The sequence below is a fragment of the Ctenopharyngodon idella genome, chromosome 3 (assembly GCF_019924925.1).
Source record: "Ctenopharyngodon idella isolate HZGC_01 chromosome 3, HZGC01, whole genome shotgun sequence".
NCBI lineage: Eukaryota > Metazoa > Chordata > Actinopteri > Cypriniformes > Xenocyprididae > Ctenopharyngodon > Ctenopharyngodon idella.
In genome coordinates this window covers 50,792,939-50,820,675 of record NC_067222.1, presented here as the reverse complement: position 1 = coordinate 50,820,675, position 27,737 = coordinate 50,792,939, and the positions used below count along the sequence as shown (strand labels likewise).

The 27,737-nt window shown below is 44.4% G+C and overlaps 2 protein-coding genes across 5 annotated transcripts in view; both read left to right on the top strand.

The window, feature by feature from the left end:
- Positions 1-27,737, top strand: part of LOC127508728 (NACHT, LRR and PYD domains-containing protein 3-like) — a 274,592-nt gene that overhangs the window by 69,389 nt on the left and 177,466 nt on the right. The gene's annotated exons all lie outside the window — the stretch shown is intronic.
- The window catches only part of LOC127508724 (NACHT, LRR and PYD domains-containing protein 12-like), a 506,035-nt gene that overhangs the window by 427,544 nt on the left and 50,754 nt on the right, over positions 1-27,737 (top strand). Inside the window, exon 12 of the mRNA XM_051886992.1 lies at positions 26,190-26,363. Within this exon, the coding sequence (XP_051742952.1) occupies positions 26,190-26,363 (174 nt within the window). The remainder of the gene's footprint in view (positions 1-26,189; positions 26,364-27,737) is intronic.

Below are 27,737 nucleotides of genomic sequence, written 5' to 3'. Positions count from 1 at the left end.
TTTCTATTGTGTGCGGGACCCATTGAGATATGTTTGACAGACATTTCCATTCTGTTAGAAAATCTACTAAGGGAACCAGCCTCTCGAGGCTGGCCTCTGGTGGAATATGGGCAGCCAGCACAGTGCCCTGAAGCGGCACCCCAGCAGGGAATGACTGGCCTGGCTGCACCAGAGAGCGCGAGCCACCCTCGGGTGACTCGCGGGGAACTACTGCGCCCCAGCATTGTGGCGGGGTTGGCAGAGCGCCCCCCTGAGGGCACCGAAGGCAGACGGGCACCGTAGGATGAGGTGAACGCCGTCTGGCTTCGGAAGGGACCACCCTCAGGATCCTGACACACTGTTTCTTCGACTCCATAAACCTCTCGGTGATGGATGTGATGGCGTAACCGAAGAGACCGGAGGGATTAAGTGGGGCATCCAGGAGGAACGTTTTATCTTTGTCCTTGATGTCAGTCAGGTTTAACCAGAGGTGCCTCTTCGTGGCCACCAGGGCTGGCATAGAGCGGCCGATGGAATTGGCTGTCTCCTTGGTGGCACGGAGGGCTAGGTCAGCTGACTGACGTAACTCCTGGAACACATCTGCACCCACTTCATCACTTTCCCCCAAGTCTCTGAGCAGGTCGGCTTGGTATGTTTACAAGATGGACATTGTATGCAAGCATGCCGCAGCCTGACCTGCAGCTGAGTATGCTTTGCCCACCAGCGCTAGCTTTCAGTGGCTTGGTGGGCAATGTCGGGGCTTTCAGGGACGATGCCGCTTTGGGGGAGAGATGGCTTGCAAGCGTCTCTTCCGCCTTTGGAATCACCCCATAACCATGTCATCTCATACCGACCACATTGCTGCATGTCGAATTTTTGAGACGTATAGACACGGTAAGAGACCGGTTTCTTCCACGACCTCCACATCTCGGTGTGGAGGTCGGGAAAAAACGGTAAGCTCCGACGTGGAGGTTGAGCTGACCTAGATGGCAGGAAGCGCTCATCTAGCTTGCTTTTGACTTGTTGCTCTTGTTTCTCGGCTGTCCAATCGATATTTAATTTAGCAATGGCTCGAGTCAACACCTCAACAAGCTCCTCACTCGCGGGAGAGTGAAGAGGCAAGTCTTTGATCTCTCCCGTTGTTACACTAACGACGTCCAATTCCTCAGAACTGGACGCCATCAATGTAGCTGTATCAACCGGAGCGAAAGAAACCGCAATGCGTGCTTCCTGACTCCGGACTGACACATTAGATGCAGCAGGTGAAGGCTGAGATAGGGCAGGGCCCGTCTCTAACCCCTCTGCTACATCCATTTGCAAACCCCATGACCTGAGGCACCGCTCTGCCTCAGCAGAAGCGGGACCCGAGCCGTGAGAAATGCAAGGCGAGCCGCCGTCCTCAAAGAGGGATCAGCGGAAGCGCAGCATTTTCAGTGGTAGCTGCTCACAATGCACACAGGCAGCCCCCTCGGAGCTGCCTGGGCATGCTGCACTCCCAAACAAACAACACACATTTGGTGTGTATCCCCACCCATAATGAAACGAGGGCAGGGATGAACACATTTCCTGAACTGTTGTTCGCTCGCCATTTCAATGATATGTATATATTCAAGACAAACAACAATAAATAGGACAGACAAGTTAACACGTAGCGTTTGCTGAAGACACAGAAGCTAAACGAGTGTGTTTTCGGGTAGGCTTTATTATGTTCTGTCACCCTATTGGACTGATTTCATACACGCTTCACGACACAATCACACAGAGGCATTCCCAAAGCGTTTGACGCAACGCCTCGTTCCCTTAAAAGGGAACTACACATGCACACACACAACTTGCTCCAAACAATATATGAATGAAACCCAAAAGTTACTTTCAGACATGTAACAACTGCCCTTTGGTCATATTTACCATATTTGACTACCTATATACAATTTATTTTAATTCCCTAACACTCACAATGGTTTCATACTCAACAGATTTCTATGAAATAATCAGTTCACACAGAGAACATGGTCTTCTTTAGGTTCATCACAAGAGCAGGGAACAGCAAAGAAAATTATGCCACAATGTGCATGCGTTTTATGCTACTAGTTTTAAGTATATATTTAGAATAAATGACTGCACCAAGGAGAGGGACATAGTTTCAATAAAAAAGTATCAAGCCATTTTGGCAAAGATGTGGATGTCTTTGGTGCAGAGACTGAAGTTTGATGATCAATGGACTTTCCTGCAGGACCGCCATCCCAAAGTATACATCCAAATCTACTTAAGCTTGGTTCAGGGATCAGTCATAGTATGGCCTGTGCTCTACCTTTTCAGCGCATCCCTTCTAGCAAATCAGCATGCAGTATATCTGGTTGCCATGACAACCTGACATGCAGAATCAAGCTCAAATGGATCAGTTGGTCATGTTTAAGGCTCATTCTACAGAAATGTCTACTCCTGGAGTAGCAATGTCTTAATTTATTTCCTTTTAAACATTTATGTCATGACATGAGAAATCGTCTCGGTTACGACTGTAACCTTAGTTCCCTGAAGAGGGAACGAGACGTTGCGTCGAGAATGATGCTGTGGGAACGCTCTGCGTGATTGCGTCGTGAAGCACCTAAGAAATCATTCCAATGGCGTGACGGAAGGTGGGTGACGTCATGACCAGGAAACTATAAAGCAAACCCAGGCCAAACAAGGTCAGCTTCTGATTGGCCAAAGCAAGTCGATCACAGGCATGCCGGAAGTATGGCAGGGCAACCTTTCAAGGGAACTCGCCTTGCGTCGACAATGACGCTGTGGGAACGTTTATACCCACGAAGCCATACTGACCAGTGCCTGTCTTGTGTGAAATCAGGCGAGCACAACTAAGACAAAGCAACTGGGACCCAGGGGTGAAGCCCAAATCTAGGTTGTAAAACCTGATGAATGTGTGTGGAAAGGACCAGCCCGCCGCATCACAGACCTCTTGTAGGGATACCCCTATAAAAAGGCTTCCAAAGCCACCATACTCCTGATCCGACGCAACACAAAGAAAACACCAATGGGTTTCTCCCCAAAGACACCACCCAAAGGTGCGTGGTAAGCAGCTAGGCCGCCACGTAAACCCTTAGAGTGGAGGGGTATAATCCTGCAGAGAATCGATTCTGCAAAAATTCCAGCACTCTACCAGCCGGGCAGTAACTGGATCCCGCTGATGATTTCTGCCAGTTTCCTTGTGCAGGGAGCTCTGGAGTTAGCATGGTCTTACAACCTCAGTTGAAAGACCTGAGTCTACGAGTTGGGCCTCCTCAGAGGCCAAACCCATACTTCTATAACTCTGCTCTCCAGAACTCCCGGGAGTAGAACGATCAGGGAAACCGTGTACAGACACAGCCTCAGCCACGTCTGCACCTCCATATGAGCTCCACCACCCCGGGGTGGAGTCTCTATTCCCCGGGCCTCAGCCCCTGTCTCGACAGGATGTCTACTCCCTAAATCTGGTGCTCAGGGATGTAGAGCCTGAGTCATCATCACCAGGCAGGTGCCAGGAGAAATGATAACACGTCCACAGACTCTGAGCGACCATCGATGATCGCTCCCTAGCCTGTGAGGGAAACATCTCCCAGCACAGGACCCTGAGACAAGAACCAAGACCTCTTTCACATAACTAAAGTACAAAGCACCTGCGCGTAAACTTGATCAAGCGGAATGGTCTGCCCCTCAAGGAAAACCCCTTGGTCTTGAGCCAGTACTGCAAAGGTCTTATGTACAACAGGCCAAAAGGTATCCCGTTGGACGCAGCTGCCATCAGACCAAACAGTCTCACAACTGTCTGACAGTAAGTGACTGGCCTAGTTATCTTGCTCACGGCTGTGTGGATCGAACCGATACGAGCAGGAGAAGTGGCGAACCGGCAGGGAACAGCCAAATTGATTGCTGTGAGACCCTCCGCAGAAGGGGCGAGCATCCCAGTGCCGTTACGTTTCCGGGCGGACACTGAGATATAGGCTCACTGGAGACCACTGCGTCCCGAAGCACACGAGGTGGCAGGATTGGCAGAATGGCTCCCTGAGGGCACCGAAAGGAAATGAGCACCGTGTGTCTACCACTTCCCCCCGGAGGGGACTGCCCTCACGCAGCCTTTTTGGAGATAATGATGGTCCTCAGATCCATCTTACCCCAAAAAGACTTCATACTAAGAGAACCAGCCTTTCGAGACTGGGGACCACTGGGGACCTCTGTGCCCCAAAGCACCTAGGTGGCGGGGTTGGCAGAATTGCCCCCTGAAGGCACTGAAGTGAGATGGGCACCATGAAATGAGGTGTAATCCATTTCCCTCAGAGGGGATATCCTCAGACATCTGACACCACTGATGTCAGAAACTCTTCACCGAAGCCTTCTTCGCGATAACGACAATCCTCAGATTCGTCTTACCCGGAGGAGACTTCAGCTAATAGCGCTAAAGGTAGATGGGCACCGTATGATGAGGTGTTATCCATTTCCCCCCAGGAATTCACCATTCAATTCCTCAGAATTAAATACAGCCAAATCAACCAGACAAGTAAAAACGGTCTGGATGAGAGGCTGACTATAGTGTATTAATACAAACATCCGATTCCCCCAAACAGATGAGTAATTAACATTTAATTTCTCAGAATTTAATGTAGCCAAATATCAAACAGACAAGTAAAAACGGTCTGGATGAAAGGCTGAATATAGTGTATTAATACCTGTCTAACTTCTGAAAAGTATTTACCACAGCGAATCATCTCTCTCCACCTATCCCTATCTTCTGCATCCTCAACACTTGCATCCACTAGCTTCATATCCTCATTTATTACATCCATATACCTCCTCTTTGACCTTCCTCTTTGCCTCCTGCCTGGCAGCTCCATGTCCAACATTCTCCTACCAATATACTCACTCTCCCTCCTCTGAACATGTCCAAACCATCTTAACCTGGCCTCTCTAACTTTGTCCCCCAAACATCCAACATGAGCTGTCCCTCTGATGTACTCGTTCCTAATTCTGTCCAACTTTGTCACTCTCAAAGAGAACCTCAACATCTTCATCTCTGCTACCTCCAACTCTGACTCCTTTCTCTTCCTCAGTGACACTATCTCTAAATCATACAGCAAGGTCGGTCTCACCACAGTCTTGTACACCTTCCCCTTGATTCTCGCTGATATTTTCCTATCACACAGAACTCCCGACACCTTTCTCCACCCATTCCAACCTCACACTCTCCATTACTCTGGACTGTTGAGCCCAAGTACTTGTCCAAGTCCAAGTCCTGTACCTTCTTCACCTCTTTACCCTGTAATCTTACTGTTCCACTTCCCTCCCTTTCATTCACACACATGTACTCAGTCTTACTACGACTGACTTTCATTCCTCTTCTCTCCAGCGCAAACCTCCACCTCTCCATGTTTTCCTCCACATGCTCCCTGCTCTCACTACAGATCACAATGTCATCTGCAAACATCATTGTCCAAGGAGACTCCTGTCTGACCTCCTCTGACAGCTGGTCCATCACCATAGCAAACAGGAAGGGGCTCAGAGCCGATCCCTGATGCAGTCCCACCTCCACTTTGAACTCCTCTGTCTGACCTATAGCACACCTCACCACTGTCCTGCTCCTCTCATACATCCTGCACCACTCTGACATACTTCTCTGCTACTCCTGACTTCCCCATACAGTACCACAGCTCTTCTCTTGGCACCCTGTCGTACGCTTTCTCCAAGTCTACAAACACACAGCGCAACTCTCTCTGACCATCCCTATACTTCTCTATCAAAATTCTCAGAGCAAAAATTGCATCAGTTGTGCTCTTTCTGGGCCTGAAGCCATACTGCTGCTCACAAATTTCCACTACCTTCCTTAACCTAGCTTCCACTACTCTTTCCCAGAGCTTCACTGTATGGCTGATCAACTTTATTCCCCTATAGTTGCTGCAACTCTGCACGTCACCCTTATTCTTAAAGATCGGCACTAACACACTTCTTCTCCATTCCTCAGGCATCTTCTCATTCTCTAACACCCTTTTAAACAAACTAGTTAAAAATTAGAAAATTAAAAATCAGCTCTTCAAAGCACTCCTTCCATCTTCTCTGTACACTCTCCTCACTTGTGAGCACCTTTCCATCTCTATTCTTAATAACTCTAACTTGCTGCACATCTTTCCCATCTCGATCCTTCTGCCTAGCTAACCTGTACAAGTCCTTCTCTCCTTCTCTAGTGTCAAACCTAGTGTACAACTCGTCATACGCCTTCTGCTTGGCCTTAGACACCTCCCTCTTTACTCCTTGTATTCCTGTCTATTCTCTTCAGTCCTGTCCATGTCCCACTTCTTCTTGGCTAACCTCTTCCTCTGAATACTATCCTGAATTTCCTCATTCCACCACCAAGTCTCCTTATCTTCTTTCCTCCTTCCAGATGACACACCCAGAACTATTCTTCCTGTCTCCCTGATCACTTCTGCTGTAGTTTCCCAGTCATCTGGCAGCACTATCTGACCACCCAGAGCCTGCCTCAACTTTAAATTCCTCACAACATTCCTCCTTTTTCAGCTTCCACCACTTGGTTTTCTTTTCTATCTTTGACCTCTTCTTCCTGCAGACCATCAAAGTCATCCTACACACCACCATCCTATGCTGTCTGGCTACACTCTCTCCAACTACCACTTTACAGTCACTAATCTCTTTCAGATTGTTTCTTCTAGGATGTAGTCTACCTATGTGCTCCTACCTCCACTCTTGTAAGTCACTCTATGCTCCTCCCTCTTCTGGGAGGAGCATAGAGGACCATGTCCATCCTCTTAGCAAAGTCCACTGTCATCTGTCCTTCAAGGTTCCTTTCCTTAACTCCAAACTTGCCTATCACCTCCTAATCACCTGTGTTCCCCTCACCAACATGTCCATTAAAATCTGCTCCTATCACCACTCTCTCACCCATGGGAATACTCTCTACCACCTCATCTAATTCACTCCAGAATCTCTCTTTCTCCTCTAACTCACAACCTACCTGTGGGGCATACCCACTAACAACATTCAACATCACCCCTTCAATCTCTAACTTCAGACTCATAACCCTGTCTGACACTCTCTTCACCTCCAGAACATTCCTCACAAACTCCTCCTTCAGGACCACACCTACCCCATTTCTCTTACTATCCACACCATAATAAAACAGCTTGAATCCTGCTCCTATACTACGAGTCTTGCTACCCTTCCACCTGGGTCTCCTGTTCACACAGTATATCCACCTTCCTTCTCTCCATCATGTCAGCTAGCTCTCTACCTTTCCCTGTCATAGTACCAACATTCAGAGTTCCTATTCTCAGTCCTACACTCTTACCTTTTCTCTTCTCTCTCTGTCTACGCACTCTCCTCCTTCCTCTACTTCTTTGACCAACAGTAGCCCAATTTCCACTGGTAGGTCAACGGCGCCGATGGCGGTCATTGTTAACCTGGGCCTCGACCGATCTGGTATGAAATTCAGAGTACTGATGATTCACATGATCAAATTTGGCAATGTTTTATGCCGAATGCCCTTCCTGATGCAACCCTCTCTATTTATCCGGGCTTGGGACCAGCACAGAAGTCACTGGATTGTGACCCCCATGGCTAGATTAAAAGTATTTACCATTTAATTTCTAAAAAATTTAAATGCAATATCAATATCAACCATATCAACCAGACAAGTAAAAACAGTCTAGATGAGAGGCTGGAAATAGTATACTCATACATAAACTTTTCAAAGCAGACAATATTAGACACAAGAATTATAGCTCGTAATAGTTTGCAAGCGATCATAGGGACAAGAGAGAAAGGGAAACTCCCGTCTGCTCAGTTCCCCCCGAATGTATATAAATATTTATATAAATTACAGGCATGTAATCTACGCTCTGCCTCGGCAAACGTGAGACCCAAGCCCTTGATATTATAGCAGACCAGTGATCCACGCGCTGCCTCTGCAAATGCGAGATCCGAGCCACTATATTCTTATTGCAGACCAGTAATCTATGCGCTGCCTCGGCAAACGCGAGATCCGAGCCATTGATCTTTATTGCAGACTGTAATCCACGCGCTGCCTCAGCAAACGCGAGATCCGAGCCTTGCATTAGACTTTTATTCCCTCGAGAATAAAGCCAACAGGAGCGAAGCTGATAGTGCATGCTTTTCTTACACTTCAGGACATTATGAATGAACACTGTCAGCCCAAATAAGAGTTGACTTGCATGCTCCACTCCCATACAAACAACACATAAATCACGTGTATCCCCACTCATAGCAGCGAGTGCAGGGAGGAACACGTGATTCAAACTGCTGTTTGCTTGCCATTATACTCCTGTCTAGATAAATATTAAACAACAATAAATAGACAGAGACAATTTCACATAGAGCGCTTGCTGAAGGCACAGAAGCTGACCTTGTTTGGTCTGGGTTTGCTTTATAGTTTCCTGGTCATGATGTTACCCACCTTCCGTCACACCATTGGACTGATTTCATAGGTGCTTCATGACGCAATCATGCAGAGCGTTCCCACAGCGCCATTCTCGATGCAACGCGAGTTCCCTTGAAAGGGAACTAATTTTCCATCTTTTGACATATAAGAGGTCTTACTATTAAAACATCCTGCAAGTTTCCTAGCTTAAAACTTTGTCCTCATTATAAACAAAAAAGCCTTTGTTTAATCAAGTTCCAAATGCATATGATCACCTCCTGAGAAGATATCGACAAATAGTTGTACATCATCGCACCATAGGCCCTGCCCACTGGAATTCAGTCGCTTCACAGCAGACACCTGTCTACACCAGTGTTGTGAAATATTCAGTCCCTGTGAGAAATTGTTCTAATTGGTGGAGTATACATGAACATTCATAAATTCACTCTGCAGACATTTTGAAATATGAACAGATGAACGGAATGGAATTCGTTGGTTACTCTTCTGATCACAGCTTGTTTTATAGATTATTTCGATCAGGTGATAAAGCCGAAGGGATGTACGCCCCATTTATAAGTACATCTGTTCATATACTCTATATAATTCATTGAAAGATTTTCTTTCCACATGCTTTTATGAGAATGATGGTTTTTGCTGTGTGTAACGTTAGGGATACAAAAGATCAAGCCAGAGCACAACAAATCAAGCACATATTTCTGTTACTCTTCTTTGTTAGAAAAGTCAGCTGTGTCCAACTATATGTTTAAATAAAGATTTTGCAAGAAACTGCAAGATTTTGATTCTTAACATTTGCTTGCATCAATTCATGTTTTCTGTATGTTTAAGAAAATATATTTACACAATTATGTCTGCACACTGAGGACAAATATATAATTTGCAAATGCAAATTTCTATTAAAGCTCTAATTATCATCATATTGTTTTCTGTGAAGCTGCTTTAAGATCATGTGCATTAAGAAAAGTACCATATATAAAAAATTACTTTATTTCAAATTTAAATACAGGTGCTGGTCATATAATTAGAATATCATCAAAAAGTTGATTTATTTTACTAATTCCATTCAAAAAGTGAAACTTGTATATTATATTCATTCATTACACACAGACTGATATATTGTCAAATGTTTATTTTAATTTTGATGATTATAACTGACAACTAAGGAAAATCCCAAATTCAGTATCTCAGAAAATTAGAATATTACTGAAAAGTATGAACATGAAAAGTATGAGCATGTACAGCACTCAATACTTAGTTGGGGCTCCTTTTGCCTGAATTACTGCAGCAATGCGGCGTGGCATGGAGTCGATTAGTCTGGCACTGCTCGGGTGTTATAAGAGCCCAGGTTGCTCTGATAGTGGCCTTCAGCTCTTCTGCATTGTTGGATCTGGCATATCGCATCTTCCTCTTCACAATACCCCATAGATTTTCTATGGGGTTAAGGTCAGGCGAGTTTGCTGGCCAATTAAGAACAGGGATACTATGGTCCTTAAACCAGGTACTGGTAGCTTTGGCACTGTGTGCAGGTGCCAAGTCCTGTTGGAAAATGAAATCTGCATCTCCATAAAGTTGGTCAGCAGCAGGAAGCATGAAGTGCTCTAAAACTTCCTGGTATATGGCTGCGTTGACCTTGGACCTCAGAAAACACAGTGGACCAACACCAGCAGATGACATGGCACCCCAAACCATCACTGACTGTGGAAACTTTACACTGGACCTCAAGCAACGTGGATTGTGTGCCTCTCCTCTCTTCCTCTAGACTCTGGGACCCTGATTTCCAAAGGAAATGCAAAATTTACTTTCATCAGAGAACATAACTTTGGACCACTCAGCAGCAGTCCAGTCCTTTTTGTCTTTAGCCCAGGCGAGACGCTTCTGACGCTGTCTGTTGTTCAAGAGTGGTTTGACACAAGGAATGCGACCGCTGAAACCCATGTCTTGCGTACGTCTGTGCGTAGTGGTTCTTGAAGCACTGACTCCAGCTGCAGCCCACTCTTTGTGAATCTCCCCCACATTTTTGAATGGGTTTTGTTTCACAATCCTCTCCAGGGTGCGGTTATCCCTATTGCTTGTACACTTTTTTTCTACCACATCTTTTCCTTCCCTTCGCCTCTCTATTAATGTTCTTGGACACAGAGCTCTGTGAACAGCCAGCCTCTTTTGCAATGACTTTTTGTGTCTTGCCCTCCTTGTGCAAGGTGTCAATGGTCGTCTTTTGGACAACTGTCAAGTCAGCAGTCTTCCCCATGATTGTGTAGCCTACATAACTAGACTGAGACCATTTAAAGGCCTTTGCAGGTGTTTTGAGTTAATTAGCTGATTAGAGTGTGGCACCAGGTGTCTTCAATATTGAACCTTTTCACAATATTCTAATTTTCTGAGATACTGAATTTGGGATTTTCATCAAAATTATATTTCAAATGTTTATTTCTTTTATCAGTCTGTGTGTAATGAATGAATATAATATACAAGTTTCACTTTTTGAATGGAATTAGTGAAATAAATCAACTTTTTGATGATATTCTAATTATATGACCAGCACCTGTAGATCTTGCTTAACTCAATTTTTTTAATAGTATTTATATATGGTATTCAGTGTCTTTCTTTGATATAGCACATGGTGAAAATGTTCAGTTTTACCTCAGCATAAACATTGAGGGCAAATTGAGCCAAGAAGCAACTTATTTATTTTTTGGAAAGTCATTAAGGAAAAAAGGTTTCAACACTCAAGCTTGAGATGCTTGACAAAGCCTTTTTTACTGGCCTGGAAATTCAAAAGTATCTTTGTCTTCTGGTCTCTTTCCATTTGATTTGTGTTTAATACACAGGAGAACAACTGTAAAGAACATCTCTCAGCTGCTCAGAACACACAGTTGACAAATGTTTTCAGCTTTTGTAGTTCTGGTATTTGTTCTTATATTTTAACTATTTAAAGTTCAAATATTGTAATATGCTCAAATATTTTCTCATTACTTTAACAGAATTATGTTCATAAAAGGAATCCTGTCTAAATACAATAACCTTGCATATCATTACATTCTATGGTCTTTACCTAGCTATTAAACAGTTATTTCACCCAAAAATGAACCACTGATTCAAAACCAAAGAATTGTAAAGCTTCAAAGTGTCATGAAGCAGAGTATTGAAATCGCCCATCACTAGATATTGTGGAATAAAGTCGCTATTTTGTTTTTTTTGGCACACAAAAAGTATTCTCGTTGCTTCATAACATTAAGGTTGAACCACTGTAGTCACATAAACTGTTTTAAATGTTTTTAGTACCTTTCTGGACATTTGAAAGTGTAAATTAACGAAGGTCTTACAGGTGTGGAATGAAATAACGACGTTAATGATGTAATTAATGACAGAATTTTCATTTTTGGGTGAACTAACCCTTTAACCCTCATAATGTGTTTGTTTCTTGTTTACACTCATGGTGTTTGGGGGTCAGTATGACCCCAAACATTTATAGAGTGATTGTGTAAAAAATTTACATTTTAATAATACAAATTATATATCTTTGTTTGTTTACTTCTCATCTATACATTTGTGTTTTGGGGAAATTAAGTACTTTTTTACCTATTTACTGAAAAATTCTTCAATTACATCATCAAGGCCAAAGTATACTTCGGGCATCCACATCCACGCACCATCTGCATTATGTAATTTTCGTCATCAGGAGAGTTTGCGGTGCACTTACAACAGCGCATGCGCAAGATAAAGACAGCAGAGATGGAAGAGTCCTCTAGGTGGCAATACGCAAAGTACTGTGTGCAGTTGTCGAAGAAGAGTGTGGAAGAGCGAAACAAAGCGTCTCAGGTTATGACTATAACCATAGTTCCCTGAGAGAGGGAACGAGACACTGCGTCCCGAAGGGGGCGCTATGGGAACGCCCTCAGCGTGAATGCGTCTGATGCATGTGTGTCAACTAGTCCAATGGCGAGAGTGAACGTCACCAGCGGCCAGGACCAGGAAAGGATAAATACACATCCGGAAAGACCAGCTTCAGCTTAAATTTGCCGAAGCAAATCGATCACAGGTATGCAGGGAGTATGGCAACACGACGCAGTGTCTCATTCCCTCTCTCAGGAAACCATGGTTATAGTCATAACCTGAGACATTCCCTTTCGAGGGAACTTGCACTGCGTCCCGAAGAGGGCGCTATGGGAATGATTTCCCAAAACGCCATAATTCCAAAATGCCTGTCCATGTGAAACTGTGGCACACTAAGACGAGAGCACTGATGAGCCTGGAGCTGCGTCCAGGTCGAGATATATCATCTCACAACGTGAGTGGCGAGAATCAGCCCGCCATATCACAGACCTCCTTGAGGAAAACAGCCAACAACAAGGCCTTGGAGGCTGCCATACTCCTAGTAGAATGAGCTCTGACAGACAGAGGATACTGCTGACCAGAGACCTCATAAGCAAGTGATATAGTCTCAACTATCCGCTTGCTAACCATTTGTATGGACGCAGGGAGACCCCTAATTGCGCGGTCCAAAACATTCTCCACAGGGCAGCCCTGTGGATATTAGGTGTCCAGTGCTCACACTGGACACACAAGATTCAACTTTTCCTGGTCTGGATCTGAGAACAGAGGACAGAAAGCTTGCAGCACTATAGGCCGTGGAATATTAGTCAGAACCTTAGGTATATAACCCGGTAGGGTAAAGGAACACTTTGACCATCCCTGGTGCACAGTCAAGGCACTTCTATATATCCTAATTATTGTTAATATATAATTGATTATTTCCAGGAGCTCATTGCTTCTACGTTCAATTAAACTGCTAACAGTGATTTGTAAATTAATTGCCTAAATTATTACATTATTAGCTAACTGCATTCTCTAAATTGTGATGTTGACTTGCATTCTCTGTAAAGCTGCTTTGAAACGATATGTATTGTGAAAAGCGCTATACAAATAAATGTGAATTGAATTGAATTGAACATAGGGGATACAGATAGGGCCTGAAGGTCTCCTACTCTTTTTAGGGAAGGAATGGCAAAGAGGAAAACAGTTTTCAACATCAGAAATTTTTCTGAGACAGAATCAAGAGGCTCAAACGGAGCTGCAGATAAGCCTTCTAACACAAAGGCCAACCCCCAAGCAGGAACCCTAGTGCATGTTGCAGGCCTCAGCCTCAGAGTGCCACGAAGGAAACGATACCTCAAAGGGTTATACCCCACAATTGTACCATCCACAGGGACATGGTATGCAGAAATCGTCTCAGGTTACAGTTGTAACCCTGGTTCCCTGAGTAGGGAACGAGACGCTGCGTATTACGCATTGGGAACCTTCTGCGTTATAACGTCATTGAAGCACTCATGTATCTAACCAATCGCGTAGTGAGACGTCAGAGGCGGGTGACGTCACGGACCAGGAAACTATAAAGCATACCCGGATGCAGAGATCGCTAGCTTCTGGGATAAGTCTGAAGCAAGCACTCGCAAGTATGCTGGGGGTACGGCAGGAGACGCAGCATCTCGTTCCCAGGGTTACAACTGTAACCTGAGACGTTCCCTTTCGTGGGAACTGTCGACGCTGCGTATAACGCATTGGGAACGCAATCCCAACTGTGCCATAGCTTCAAGTACTTGCCAATGTTAGCTTGACAGAATAGAAGACCCCGGAGTGGAGCCAACATCAAGGTTATAAAACCTGATAAATGTGTGCTGGCATGACCATCCAGCTGCATCACAGATATCATTAATGGAAATACCAGACATCAAAGCCTTTGATGCCGCCATACCCCTGGTAGAATGGGCACGGACATTCAATGGAGAAGGCTGTCCGGCCGCTTCATATGCAAGTGAGATGGCCTCGACCACCCACTTGCTTAGATGCTGGGCCCCCTTTCTTAGGGGACCCATAACAGACAAATAATTGATCTGACTTTCACCACAGGGCAGCTCTGTGGACATATGCATCCAAAGCCCTCACTGGGCAGAGCAGATTCAGTTTTTCCTGATACAAAGTCTCGAAGGGAGGAGGATAGAAGGCCTGGAGCAGAGTGGGAAATGGGACATTGGTGGGGACCTTCGGCACATAGCCAGGTCTAGCATGAAGGAATGCCTTCACCATTCCTGGGGCAAATTCCAAGTAAGATGGAGCAACTGAAAGTGCTTGTAAGTCTCCTATCCTCTTCAGAGAAGTGATAGCAAGTAAGAAAATAGTTTTCAGAGTAAGGAACTTTTCTGGAACCTCCTCTAATGGTTCGAAGGGAGCCTTGGCTAACCCTTGCAATACCATGGCCAAGTCCCAGGCCGGAACCCTTGTGCGCACTGGAGGCCTTAACTTCAGTGTACCACGGAGGAAGCGTGTGACGAGGGAGTCTCGTCCTACCGAGGAATCCCCCTCAAGAGGAGCATGATAGGCTGAGATAGCCGCAACATAGACAGTAGAAAATAAATTCCATTTATAGGAATATAGCTTCCTCGTGGAGGGAGCTCTGGAGTTAAGGATGGTCTCCACAACCTCAGTTGGGAGACCAGCGTCTATGAACCTGGCCCCCTCAGAGGCCAGGCCCATAGCTTCCACAGTTCTGGGCGAGGATGTATTATCGTGCCGCCCGCTTGCGACAGGAGATCCTGTCTGAGGGGAAGCTCCATTGGGGAGCCGTCTAGTAGGGACACTAAGTCCGAGAACCATATCCTGGTTGGCCAGAACGGGGCTACCAGTATTAGGCTGGCCCCTTCCTGGTGTACTTTCTCCAGAACCTCCGGGAGCAGAGCGAACGGGGAAAATGCGTATCCACCATGGCATCCAGACCCAGAGGTGCTGGGTGTGTTAGGGAGTACCAGAGTGGACACTGGGTTGATTCTCCTGAAGCAAATAGGTCAACTTCCGCTTGACCAAAATGTTTCCATATGAGATCTGGGTGGAGTCTCCACTCCCCGGCCTCGGCCCCTGCCTCGACAGGGCGTCTGCCCCCACGTTTTGATACCCCGGGATGTAAGCTGCCCTTAACGAGAGCAGCTTTCCTAGGGACCACAGGAGGATCCGACGGGCCAAGTAATATAGTTGGCGAGACCGCAGACCCCCCTGATGGTTTACGTATGAGACCACTGACATGTTGTCCGTGCGGACCAACACATGGTGGTCTCTCGGGTCTGGGAGGAAGTGTTTTAATGCTAGAAACACCGCCATCATCTCCAGCGATTTATGTGCCAGGAGAGCTGATGGTCCTCCCATAAACCCTGAGCTGAGCGACCACTCATGATCGCCCTCCAGCCCGTGAGGGAAGCATCTGTCGTAAGCATTACACAACGACCAGAAGTCCCCAGCACAGGTCCCTGGGAGAGGAACCAGGGATTTTTCCACATGGCCAGAGCACGAAGGCATCGCCCCGTGACTTTGATCATGCGAAAAGGATTTCCCCTCGAAGAAAACCCCCTGGTCCTGAGCCACCACTGTAAGGGTCTCATGTGCAGAAGGCCAAAAGGTATCACGTTGGACGCAGCTGCCATCAGACCCAACAATTTCTGGAACTGTTTTACAGTGAGTGACTGGCCTAATTTCACCCCTTTCACAGCTGCGAGAATGGAACTCACACGAGCAGGGGACAGATGTGCCCGCATCGTGGTGGAGTCCCAGACTACACCTAGATAAGTTGTAGTCTGAGCCGGAACTAGCACACTCTTCTTGGCATTGAGCCTCAGCCCAAGCCTTTTCATGTGGGACAGAACAGCATCTCGATGCTGAACTGCTAGTTGCTCTGATTGAGCTAGAATAAACCAATCGTCGATATAATTCAGTATGCGGATGCCCTGGAGTCTCAATGGAGCCAGAGCTGCATCCACGCACTTCGTGAATGTGCGGGGTGATAATGACAGGCCGAACGGAAGAACCCTGTATTGGTAGGCTTCGCCCCCGAAAGCAAACCTGAGGAACTTCCTGTGAGAAGGATGGATGGAGACATGAAAGTACGCATCTTTCAGGTCTATCGCCACAAACCAGTCCTCGGACCTGATCTGAGGGATAATCTGTTTGAGTGTAAGCATCTTGAATTTTAGCTTTTGTATAGAGCGATTTAGCACACGTAAATCTATGATAGGACGTAGTCCCCCATCCTTCTTTGGAACAATGAAGTAGCGGCTGTAAAAGCCTGACAGCTTGCTGGGAGGAGGAACCCTTTCTATAGCTCCTTTTTGCAAAAGTGTCATAACCTCTCGTTCCATCACCAGAGACTGCTCGGGGGTCACCACTGTGGGAAGAACCCCGTTGAACCTGGGCGGGCGAGACCCGAACTGAATTCTGTAACCCTTTTCTATAATGTGCAGCACCCATTTCGATATATTCGGTAGAAGTTTCCATTCTGCCATAAAATCTACTAAGGGAACCAGTCTCTCGAGACTGGCCTCTGGTGTTTTTTGAGCACTTGACTCGACTCTCTGAAGCGGCGCACCGGCAAAAGACAGCCGAATCAAGTGATGACCGGCCCTCCTCGGAGGGTCGGCGGGGACCGCTGCGCCCTGACGCACACTGGGTGGCAGGGTTAGCATAACGGTCCCCTGAGGGCGCCGAAGAGAAGCGGGTGCCAGATATCCTAACACCAGGCTCCCTCCGGAGGGGGGCGCCCTCATGGGGTCCTGACCCACAGATGTCAGGACCGCTTTGAAGCCTTCTTGGCGATAATAACGGCCCGCAGGTCCGTTTTACCCCCAGAAGGCTTCTGCTGTGTAGACCGCCCCGATCCCCAGTTTTTCTGCGGGGGAGTACGGGTGGCCACACTGAACTTTTGTTGCGCTCTGTGGTGCGCGGAGGAGCTTGTGGACGGCCGAGGCTGCTCCCACTCAGCAGCCTCGGGGGGAATTTTTGAACGGCGGGGAGGAACCTCTGGAATGCCGCAGATTGTTTCTTGGTCTCCTGGAACCTGTCGACGACTGATGTTACAGCGTCGCCAAACAGGCCCGCAGGAGACAGCGGCGCGTCCATAAGGGCGGTTTTGTCTCTGTCCCTTATGTCCGAGAGGTTCAGCCACAAGTGCCTCTCCGTAGCCACCAAGGCTGCCATAGAACGGCCTACTGATTTGGCCGTCTCTTTGGTGGCACGGAGAGCCAGGTCTGTCGCTTTTCTAAGCTCCTGGATGCACTCGAATGTGGCCTCCCCGCTTTCATCAATCTCCCCCAGCAGGTCGGCTTGATATGCTTGCAGCAGTGACATTGTATGTAGACATGCTGCTGCCTGACCCACTGCCGCATAAGCCTTGCCCACCAAGCCTGATGTTGTCTTTAGGGGCTTAGTGGGCAGCGTTGGGGTTTTTAGGGACGATGCGGACTCGGGCGAGGGATAGCTCGCGAGCGTCTCTTCGACCCGAGGCATCGCCCCATAGCCGTGCTGTTTCAGCCCCATTATATTGCTGTAGATCGAAGTCTGGGGGCTGAAAACTCTATACTGAACTGGCCTTCTCCACGATCTCCACACCTCGGTGTGGAGATTGGGGAAGAAAGGCAAACCCCGACGCTGGGGTAGTGACCGGGCAGGGAGAAACCGTTCATCAAGTTTACTCTTTGGTTTCGTTTCTGCCTTCTCTACTGGCCAATTGATCTTTAACTTATCCACAGCCCTGGTCACCACCTCCAAGAGCTCCTCATATGCTGGGGAAGAGGATGGCGGGTCCTCCTCCCCAGCCTCGACACTCACCACATCAACCTCCTCGGAGGAAGAGAGGTGAAGCGCTGGTGTCTCTCTCGGGGGGAAAGAAACCGCAGCACGTGCTTCCACCACCAGAGGAGAGACACTGGATCTGGCAGGTGAGGGCTGAGATAAGGCTGGGCCCATCTCAAACCCCTCTGCCAGCTCCATTTGTGAACCCCACGAATGAAGTCTGCGCTGTGCCTCGGCAGCAGCGGGACCCGATCCGCGGGGAACACCAGCCAAGGCACCCTCTTTATCAAAGAGTGCCCGGCGTGATCTTAATACTCTGAGGGTGAGCTTATCGCAGTGCACACAGACAGCCCCCTCGAGAGCTGCCTGTGCGTGCTCAACCCCCAGACAAACAACACACATTTCGTGTGTATCCCCAGGTGTTAAATATCTGTCACAGGGATGAACACACTTAACAAAATGTTGCTGTTTCTCCGCCATTTTCGTGTCTTTATATATATATCTATATATATTGTGTTGCACAACTGAAAACTCTTGTCCTCAGACGAAGAGATCTTGTCTTGCAAAATAGCAGATGGTAGACAAACAACACCAAATAAGACACACAAGATAACATAGAGTGCTTGCTGAAGACAACAGAAGCTAGCGATCTCTGCATCCGGGTATGCTTTATAGTTTCCTGGTCCGTGACGTCACCCGCCTCTGACGTCTCGCTACGCGATTGGTTAGATACATGAGTGCTTCAATGACGTTATCACGCAGAAGGTTCCCAATGCGTTATATGCAGCGTCGACAGTTCCCACGAAAGGGAAACGAGGATAGCCCTAATGAAAACAATTTTGCAAGAACTCCAGTACTGTAACAATTGGGCAGTTAACTGGATCTAGCTGTCGCACATCACACCAAGAAGTGAAAAGTTTCCACTTCAGGGCCTATAGTTTCCTTGTGGCTGGAGTTCTGGAGTAAAGTATTGTCTCCACAACCTCGGTTGAGAGACCAGATACTATGAGTTGGGCCCCCTCAGGGGCCAAATCCACAGGTTCAATACTTCTGGGCGGGGACTTCAGGATGTCTGCTCCAATATTCTAGGTCCCTGGAATAAGATTGTTCTCAAGGAGAGCATCTTCCCCAGGGACCACAGGAGAATCTGGTGTGCCAGTTCGCATAGTGGGCGTGAACGCAGACCCCCCTGTTGATTTATATAAGAGACCATCGATGTATTGTCTGTCCAGACAGCACGATGACCTCTCAGGTCTGGGAGGAAGAACTCCAACGCATTGAAGACCGCCATCATCTCCAGGCAATTTATGTGCCACGAGAGATGATGACCCCCTCACAGCCCTTGAACTGAGCGGCCTTCCATTACCACTCCCCAGCCTGTGAGAGAAACATCTATCATGAGAGTACCAAATTTTCTTCCATATAACCAAGGCGTGGAGACACCGCCGCATGATCTTGATCATACGAAGTGGGTTCCCCCTCAGGGAAAACCATTGGTCCTGAGCCACCACTGTAAGGGTCTCATGTACAGCAGGCCAAAAGGTATCACCATTGGACACAGCTGCCATCAGACCCAACAGTTTTAGAAAACTGTTTTACAGTGAGTGATTGGCCTAGTTATATCTCCTGTGTGACTGAAAAGATTGCAGCAATACGAGTGGGCGACAGAACGGCCCGTAGCGTCATTGAATCCATACCACGCCCAGGAAGGTGGTTCTCTGTAATGGAGAAAGCACACTCTTCTTGGCGTTCAGCCACAACCCCAATTTTGTATATGAGCAAGAATGACATCTCGATGTTGAACTGACCATCTGTTCCGACTGCGCTAATATTAGCCAGTCATCTAATCAGTTCAGAATGCGTATGCCCTGCAGCCTGAATGAGGCCAGAGCTGCATCTACGCATTTCATGAACGTGTGGGGTGATAGAGCTAGACTGAATGGAAGAACCTAATATTGGTATATTTTGCCCCTAAAAGCAAACCTGAGGAATTTCCTATGCTGCGGAAGGATGGAGACATGGAAGTATGCATCCTTTAGAACTATCATGACAAACCAGTCCTCGGATCTGGTTTAGCGTCAACATTTTGAACCTAAGCCTCCTGACTGAATGATTTAAATGATTAAGATCTAATATAGGATACAACCCCCCATCCTTCTTTGGAACAGAATAGTAGCGTCCGTAAAAACCCTAACTCTGCTGGGAGGAGGAACCCGTTTTATAGCTCCTTTCGCAAAAGAGTTTATTTTCTGTTCCATTACCAGAGCTTGCCCATTGAGATAAATTTGGCAGAAGCCTCAACTCTGCCAGAAAGTCCACAAAAGGGAACCAGCCTCTCAAGGCTGGTCTCTGGTATACTTAGAGCTGCCACTTTGGTGACCTGAAACACACTGGCAGGAAACAACCCATTTGACTGCTTTTGAACACTGAGTCATAGCTTGCTGGAAACCACTGCGCCCTGAAGCACCAAGGGTGCCAGGGTTGGCAGAATGGCCCCCTAAGGACAATGAAGTGGGGCGGGCACCGTATACTTAGGTGTACACCGCTCATCCTGTGTGGGGCTGCCCTTAGATTTCATTCAGAGGGTGTGAGCCTGACGCAACGTTGTGTGAGCGCTGAATCAGAAGCTTGCTGGAAACCGCTGCGTCCCAAAGCACCGAGAGTGATGGGGTTGGCAGAACGGTCCCCTGAGGGCAACGAAGTGGCATGGGCACCGTATACTGAGGCGTACACCGCTCCATTGCAGTTTGCAGATTCAAAATCTACGCGTCGCCTCGGCAGATCAGAGCCACTAGATTCTGTATTGCAGTTTGCAGATTCGAAATCTACGTGTCGCCTCGGCAGACGCGAGATCAGAGCCACTAGAATCTTTACGTGCATGCTCTGCTTTCAAACAAACAACACATTAATCGTGTGCATCCCCACTCGTATAGTAGTGAGGGCAGGGAAGCACACACGACTCTGAAGTTGCTATTTGCTCGCCAATAAACTCCTGTCTAGAATATATAATGCTTGAGGACAAACAACAATAAATAGACAGAGACAGTTTTACACAGATCGCTTTGCTGAGGCACAAAAGCTGAAGCCGGTCTTTCTGGATGTGTATTTATCCTTTCCTGGTCGTGATGTTACCCGCCGATGACGTTCACTCTCACCATTGGACTTGTTGACGCACGTGCATCTAACGCATTCACGCTGACGGCATCCCTCGAAAGGGAACTAACACGCTTGAAACAGAAGGAAGAAAACACTACAATGGACAGTACAGTGCTGCCCTCTGATGTCTGGTAGAGTAAAAAAAACAATTGTACTGCACATGTGTGATCAGCTTTGGCCAATACTGAGCCGGCATTCGGACGTAAACACGGAAGACTTCATTGTGCTTACTGTGGTAATTGCGTTAGGATAATGACAGGGAAGAGAAGAGATTGTTGATTAAAGTCGTTATTTTTGTTTTGGCGCACAAAAAGTATTCTTGTCTCTTCATAACATTAAGATTGAACCACTGCAGTCACATGACTGTTTTAACGATGTCTTTAGTACCTTTCTGGACCTTGAAAGTGTTGATTATATTGCTGTCTATGGACGAGTCATATACCTCACAGATTTCATCAAAAATATCTTAATTTGTGTTCTGAAGATGAACAAAGATCTTACGGGTGTGGAACAACATGAGGGTGAGTAATTAAAGACAGAAATTTGTGAATCAGTGAACTAACCCTTTAAAGCGTTTTTTCAACTACATTTTCAAAAACACTGATTCACTCAATGGTAGATGTAATGAAACAAGCTGTTGAAATCATTTCTACTTTGAGTGCCACTTTAAAAGGCTCAGCTGACCAGCAGTGCATTGCAGAGGTAATGCTAGAGCTGATGTTTAACCTCATAGAGATCAATGGCATTGATTCAGTGCATTTACCAGCGCTGATGCCTTTCATTGGAAATCCTCTTGAACATTAAAAAGGATGCTAAGACAGAGATTTCACTTTCCTTGAACATGACAACCTTTTTTAACCCTCTGGCCCTCTTCGGTCATTTTTGACCGAAAATTTTTATATTTTGAAATGTTAAAAATCGTAGCTTCATTGAAATGAGATGACACTTGGTGACTTTTGTCGCATTAGCAATATGAACACAAAAAAATCAAGGACATGATTCGGACATGTTAAAGGGTCGTAAAAAAAATAGTCACACTTACCTTCAAAAATGACCGACATAGGAAATGAATGGGAAATACAAAAAAATACAAAAATAAAATACGAAAACTCAAAGAATCTTTTGTTGGTACAAACTACAAATCAGACACTGTGCAGAAAAAAAGTGCACAGCACTGAAGGGGGACACTCTAAAATGCCAAGAGTGCAAAATAGACACACCTAACCCCACACCCCCTCCCCACACACACATATATATGAACTAGCACAACTATAACATAGCAAGTTTATACAAATGTGTGAAATAAAATAAAAAATTCAGCCCAAAGCAGTAAAAAAATGAACAGCAAGAAAGAGGTTACACACAAAAACATCAAGAGTACAAAACAGAAACATACACTCAAACACACACTCACACACATTCACAGACAAACACACACACACAACACACCATTATATACACACACAAATGAACCAGTGTGGCTGTAACAATATGATAAAAGCTCAAATAAGAGGTTGAAATCAGATCAGACCCAGATTTATTAAGCTGTTATAAAACACACCTGTTCATTTTTGTTATATTTTTTATTGAATTTTTATGTTATGTGTGACAAAATGTTCTCCTCTGTGTTCAGGTTTGAAGGTAGTAAAATTAATGCAAAAACCAACACTTCAAATTAACATTTCAAAAAAAAAAAAAAATCGAAACCTTGACAAAAAGTAGTCTTTGAGAATTTTATGTAATTTTCACAGTAAAATGCTGTACGTTTTATAATTTTTAGACGTAAAAAAAGAACAAATCAATGTATAATTTAGAGTCAAAAACTGTAAACAGTAGTGTGCATTGTTGAATTTACTGGTTTACATTCAAATTTCTTCTTTGTAAATTACAGTTTTATACTGTAAATTTACAGTTGGTTCTGTAAATGTGTTTACAGTTTTTCTGTATTTTTTACAAAATTATTATGGCAACCACAGCTGCCAAAATTATTTTGCAAAAACTACGGAATATCTTTTACAGTGTGCATTAGACTGTAGATTGTTTTGTAAATGAGGCACGGTGTAATGGAAAGTTTGGAAAGAAACAGATATTGAAAGGTCTGACAGCAGCAGCATTGTAAACCGCAAGTAAACAATTTAATAATGCTCTGTCTGTAAATGACAGTTCCCTCTCTGTCAGTCATATTAACGTTGTGTCAAACCAACACTAGGGGTGACTCTTAAGATTACCAATCACCTTTGATCTCTTCAAAACCACCTCTGCCATGGAGTCAGAGATGTTCACGAGTCAAGTCTGAAGTCTTTAAGCTGGAGTCCGAGTCAAGTCTGAAGTCTTTATCACTGGAGTCTGAGTCAAGTCTGGAGTCTTTTGTCACGAGTCCGAGTCGAGTCTCGAGTCATTAAAAAAAAAAAAAAAAAAATTCTCACAAAAAAAAAATCAGAAAAATTTTTTTTTTTTTATTCTCGTTGTATTATATAGACAAAATAATATGATCTTTCTATCATCTGTTTTATTTGAAATTAAGGTCCTATGATGTAAAGGATAATGTACATCCAGCTTGTTACTTTATAATCCATTACAATGTACAAAAGTCATTTTCAATACAGTCGCTAAGTGGACGCAAGATGGCGCCAGTGAGTCACGGTTTGTTATACAGCAGTTTGCTATACAGCTTCATTGTTATTGACGACAGTCATTATCGGAAAATATCAAACCTCGGAATGTTTAAGAATGTCAATTGAAAACTCCACACATGCTGATTGCGATACATTAAAAAATGAGCTTTAAGTAATAAATGGATTAACATCTCTTTCTCTCTCTTATGGACACATTAAGAAATAGAAAAGCTTCATATAACACGAAAAGATTGATAAAACGTAGTGCTAGGTTTAAAGTCTAGATTATTTTTTTTTGTTCATATTTTAACAGGCTGGCAATCCAAAAGAGTCATGCAGCTACACCACAGTATAATAGCTAGCTGTGTGAGTTAATGTGACTAACTTTTGTGGATGTGATGTCTCATAAAATTTGATAATGTTGTTCCAGTGTCTTTAATTGTTTTCCCACATTCTGTGCATCTAGCCGATCTGACATGATAATAAACCCCCCCAAAAAAACACCCATGACGGGTGGCTCCCGTCATGTTTCATGGGACTCTTATGACATTTCGGAGTTTACGGACATACGTAATCAAATTCTATGACAAGAGTCCTATCTACCACGACACATAAGGAAATATATGTGGCACAGAAATTATAAAACCATTTAAACACAACACAAATTCTTTATTTATTATATCAGTAGTTAAGGGTAAAAGACTTGAGTCGCTTTTAAAATATTCACGAGTCTTTTGTGCCGAGTCAAGTCTGAAGTCATTTCAGGTCGAGTCCGAGTCTGAAGTCTATTAAAATGCGACTCGAGTCCGAGTCACTAACTCGAGTGCCCATCTCTGCATGGAGTACCTCAAGGGTCTGTTTTAGGCCCTTTATTATTCAGTATTTATATGCTACACCTTGGTCAGATTATTAGGAGTCATGGATTGGGGTATCACTGCTATGCTGATGATACACACATTTACATCAGCACTACGTCTGATTATTATTATTTCTGTTCTTTAGATCTTTGCTGACAGTCTCTCTGTGCCTTGCATTGAACTCTCTTCTGTCATTCATTTTTGTTTTCTTTTTGGTCTCAATATCTCTGGCACAGTCCTGTTTCCTTTTCTGCAAATACTCCGCTCTGTGTTCAGGTTCTGCATCCCTACACTGCCTGTAAAGTCGCTGCTTCTCAGCTGCACTCAGTTACTTGACTAATATGGAATTCGATTTGTGCCAAATATTTTGAACGTAACTTTTCAATAAAATAATAAAATATTAATTAAATATTAATGAAAAAACTCTTTTAAATTGGAAAAAATAATTCACTGTGCCATATGTTGTGGCCAGTTTGCAGTGCTCTAAATGGTTTCAGATGTTCTCCCCAAAAAATCTCTCAGAGTCAGAAGTTCCAGGTCTTCAGAAGATAATCTTTATTGCCAGGCAACAAAGTGAGATGCCAGCTCCACATCTGATCTATACAGTGCGAAACAGAATGTTTTATATGTTTTTCTTATCGCCATAGGTGCCAATGGGGATTCCTCTAGCTATCTTTTTCTTTTAGCTCCACCCTGGTGTTCTGCCACCATTAATTATGAATCCACATACATTTTAATTATATTGGTGGAAAGTCCCCGGCCATTCTATTTTTTAAAAATTTAATTTAATGATCATTTTTGGTACTTTCCACAGCTTATTATTGTCCCCATACACTGAATACATTACTTTTTGGTGCTTTCCAAGCAGTAAACCTGGTACTTTCCAGTGTTTTTCACACAAGCTATTTCTACGGTTAATACGTCAGTGATCAATAAATTTTCCCAACACAAATACAATACAAATCCCTCATGTGGCCGGGGTTGACAGCAAGTTTTTGACTGACAGTGAAATTTTTATTTGACAGCTTCTCGACCTGAAAGTGAAGATTTAATTGTTGTGTTTTAAAGTGTGTGTGTGAGAATCTGCAAGGGCCTTCATATTTTTACTAACCAAGTTAGAAATGTTGTTTTTAAATGTTATTTTTATATATTCTTTTTTCACTACTTTGTAAACATTAGATTTCAGGAGCAGTATTGTGCCACTGTTGTCTGGTTGAGATCAAATGCCTTATTTACTTTCCATTTAAATGCAAGATATAATGTCCAATGTTTTGGGGGAATATTTCTTTCTTCCTGATAACGCTAATTGAATTTTATGAAATGACAGTGAGATCAATTAAAAACGACCACTGGTGTCCAGTAACAATGTAGAAATACTTTATTCCTGTTCTTAAGTATATTTCTACTTTACTAGAGTATAAATGCTTCTATTGACTTCACTTTTGTTACTTTTGTGACTGATGATTACTACCCAAATGATTGTGTTAGTGACATCTGACTGCTAAACTAATGTGATGTGGATTGTTGTTGTGTTTGTAGGTTGTCTGGCTGTATGGTGACAGAGGAAGGCTGTGGTTATGTGTCTTCAGCTCTGAGTTCGAACCCCTCACACCTGAGAGAGCTGGATCTGAGCTACAATCACCCAGGAGACTCAGGAGTGAAGCTACTCACTGATATACTCAACCATCCAAACTACAGACTGGACAAACTCAAGTATGTTAAACAGGAAGAGTGAATAACTTCTACTCTGTTGTAGTGCACCTCCACAACTTGCTGAAATCTAATTAACATATATGTAATATAATAGTGTAACCAATGGAGCAGGACAATGGATTGGAGATCCATGTGCAGGCTTTGTTCATAAGAAGAGCGTAGTCAAACAGGCAGTAGGTCGATCACCAGCAAACAGTAACAGGAAGGCAAGGCAAAGGAGTAATCCAAAAACACAGGCAATGGTCAAGGCAGGCAGCAGACAATCAAAAACAAGGAATCAGTCCAGGGTCAAAAACACAGGCAAGGCAGGCAGGACAAGGACCAGACTGAATGCATACAAAGGCTAAACAAACACATGCCACAAATTGTAATAATAATAATAATACATAAAAATAAATTAGAGAATTGCATGGCAGTAAAGGAGCACAGTAAACTCCTCAGTGTTAAATTATCACTTGCTCTGTGTCTATATGAGTCCAATCTACAGAGAGTAAAAAAGTAACACTAAAACAGTGTTGAAGCTAATAAGACAATTAAATGATTAACTCCCTCGGGTCGGCGGTCACGCCGGCGATACCACCTTGGTTTTTTTCTTACCAGTGTGAAAGAGACTCAAAATACTCTGTCAATGTTGCACATACAATTAAGAGTTATACACCATTTTAATCTGTGGAATATCTTCTTTTATTTGTGTACACTCAGAGTAAAAACAAAATGTTGTGCTTTTTGCAAAATAAAGAAAACTAACATGATGCGTGATCTCTCGTCTCCCTCTGAACGAAGTCCAATCTGATAGTTCTCAGAAAATGAACTGTAACTTAGTGAATACTAACCACAAAAAAATGAGACTTATGTCTAAAGAAACGTTGAAATGTCAGGTTTTAAAACGTGTAAGTCAAATCGAAAACAAAAATTCTGTGATTATGTAATCTGTATGAAAACAGACACATGTCAGACGCCCGTGATTCAGCTCATTATCCGCCAATGCGGCCACGCCCACGGAACACGCAATTCAGACGCAAATTCTGAGGCAATACATGTATACATCGTCTCAATCGTGTATTTATTGTCTTGAAAAGTGTTTATCTGTATGTTAAAGCCATGGTTAGCGACCTCTGGAAGACATGCCGTTAGTTCCTGGAATGTCCTGTTCTTTTTTAGATTAATTTGTGGACTAAAGGTGTACAGAGCGCCCTCCGGAAATTGAAAACACAGTATCCAGCGTTCATAGTGATGACAATAAATATTAAATAAATATTACTCCTCTGTATAGAAAATTGACATAAACATATGAGAATCCATCAATATTTCTCCAAATGTGCATGCTTTTAAGCTAAAAGGCTATATGAAATGCCATAGAGGTAACATGACTGT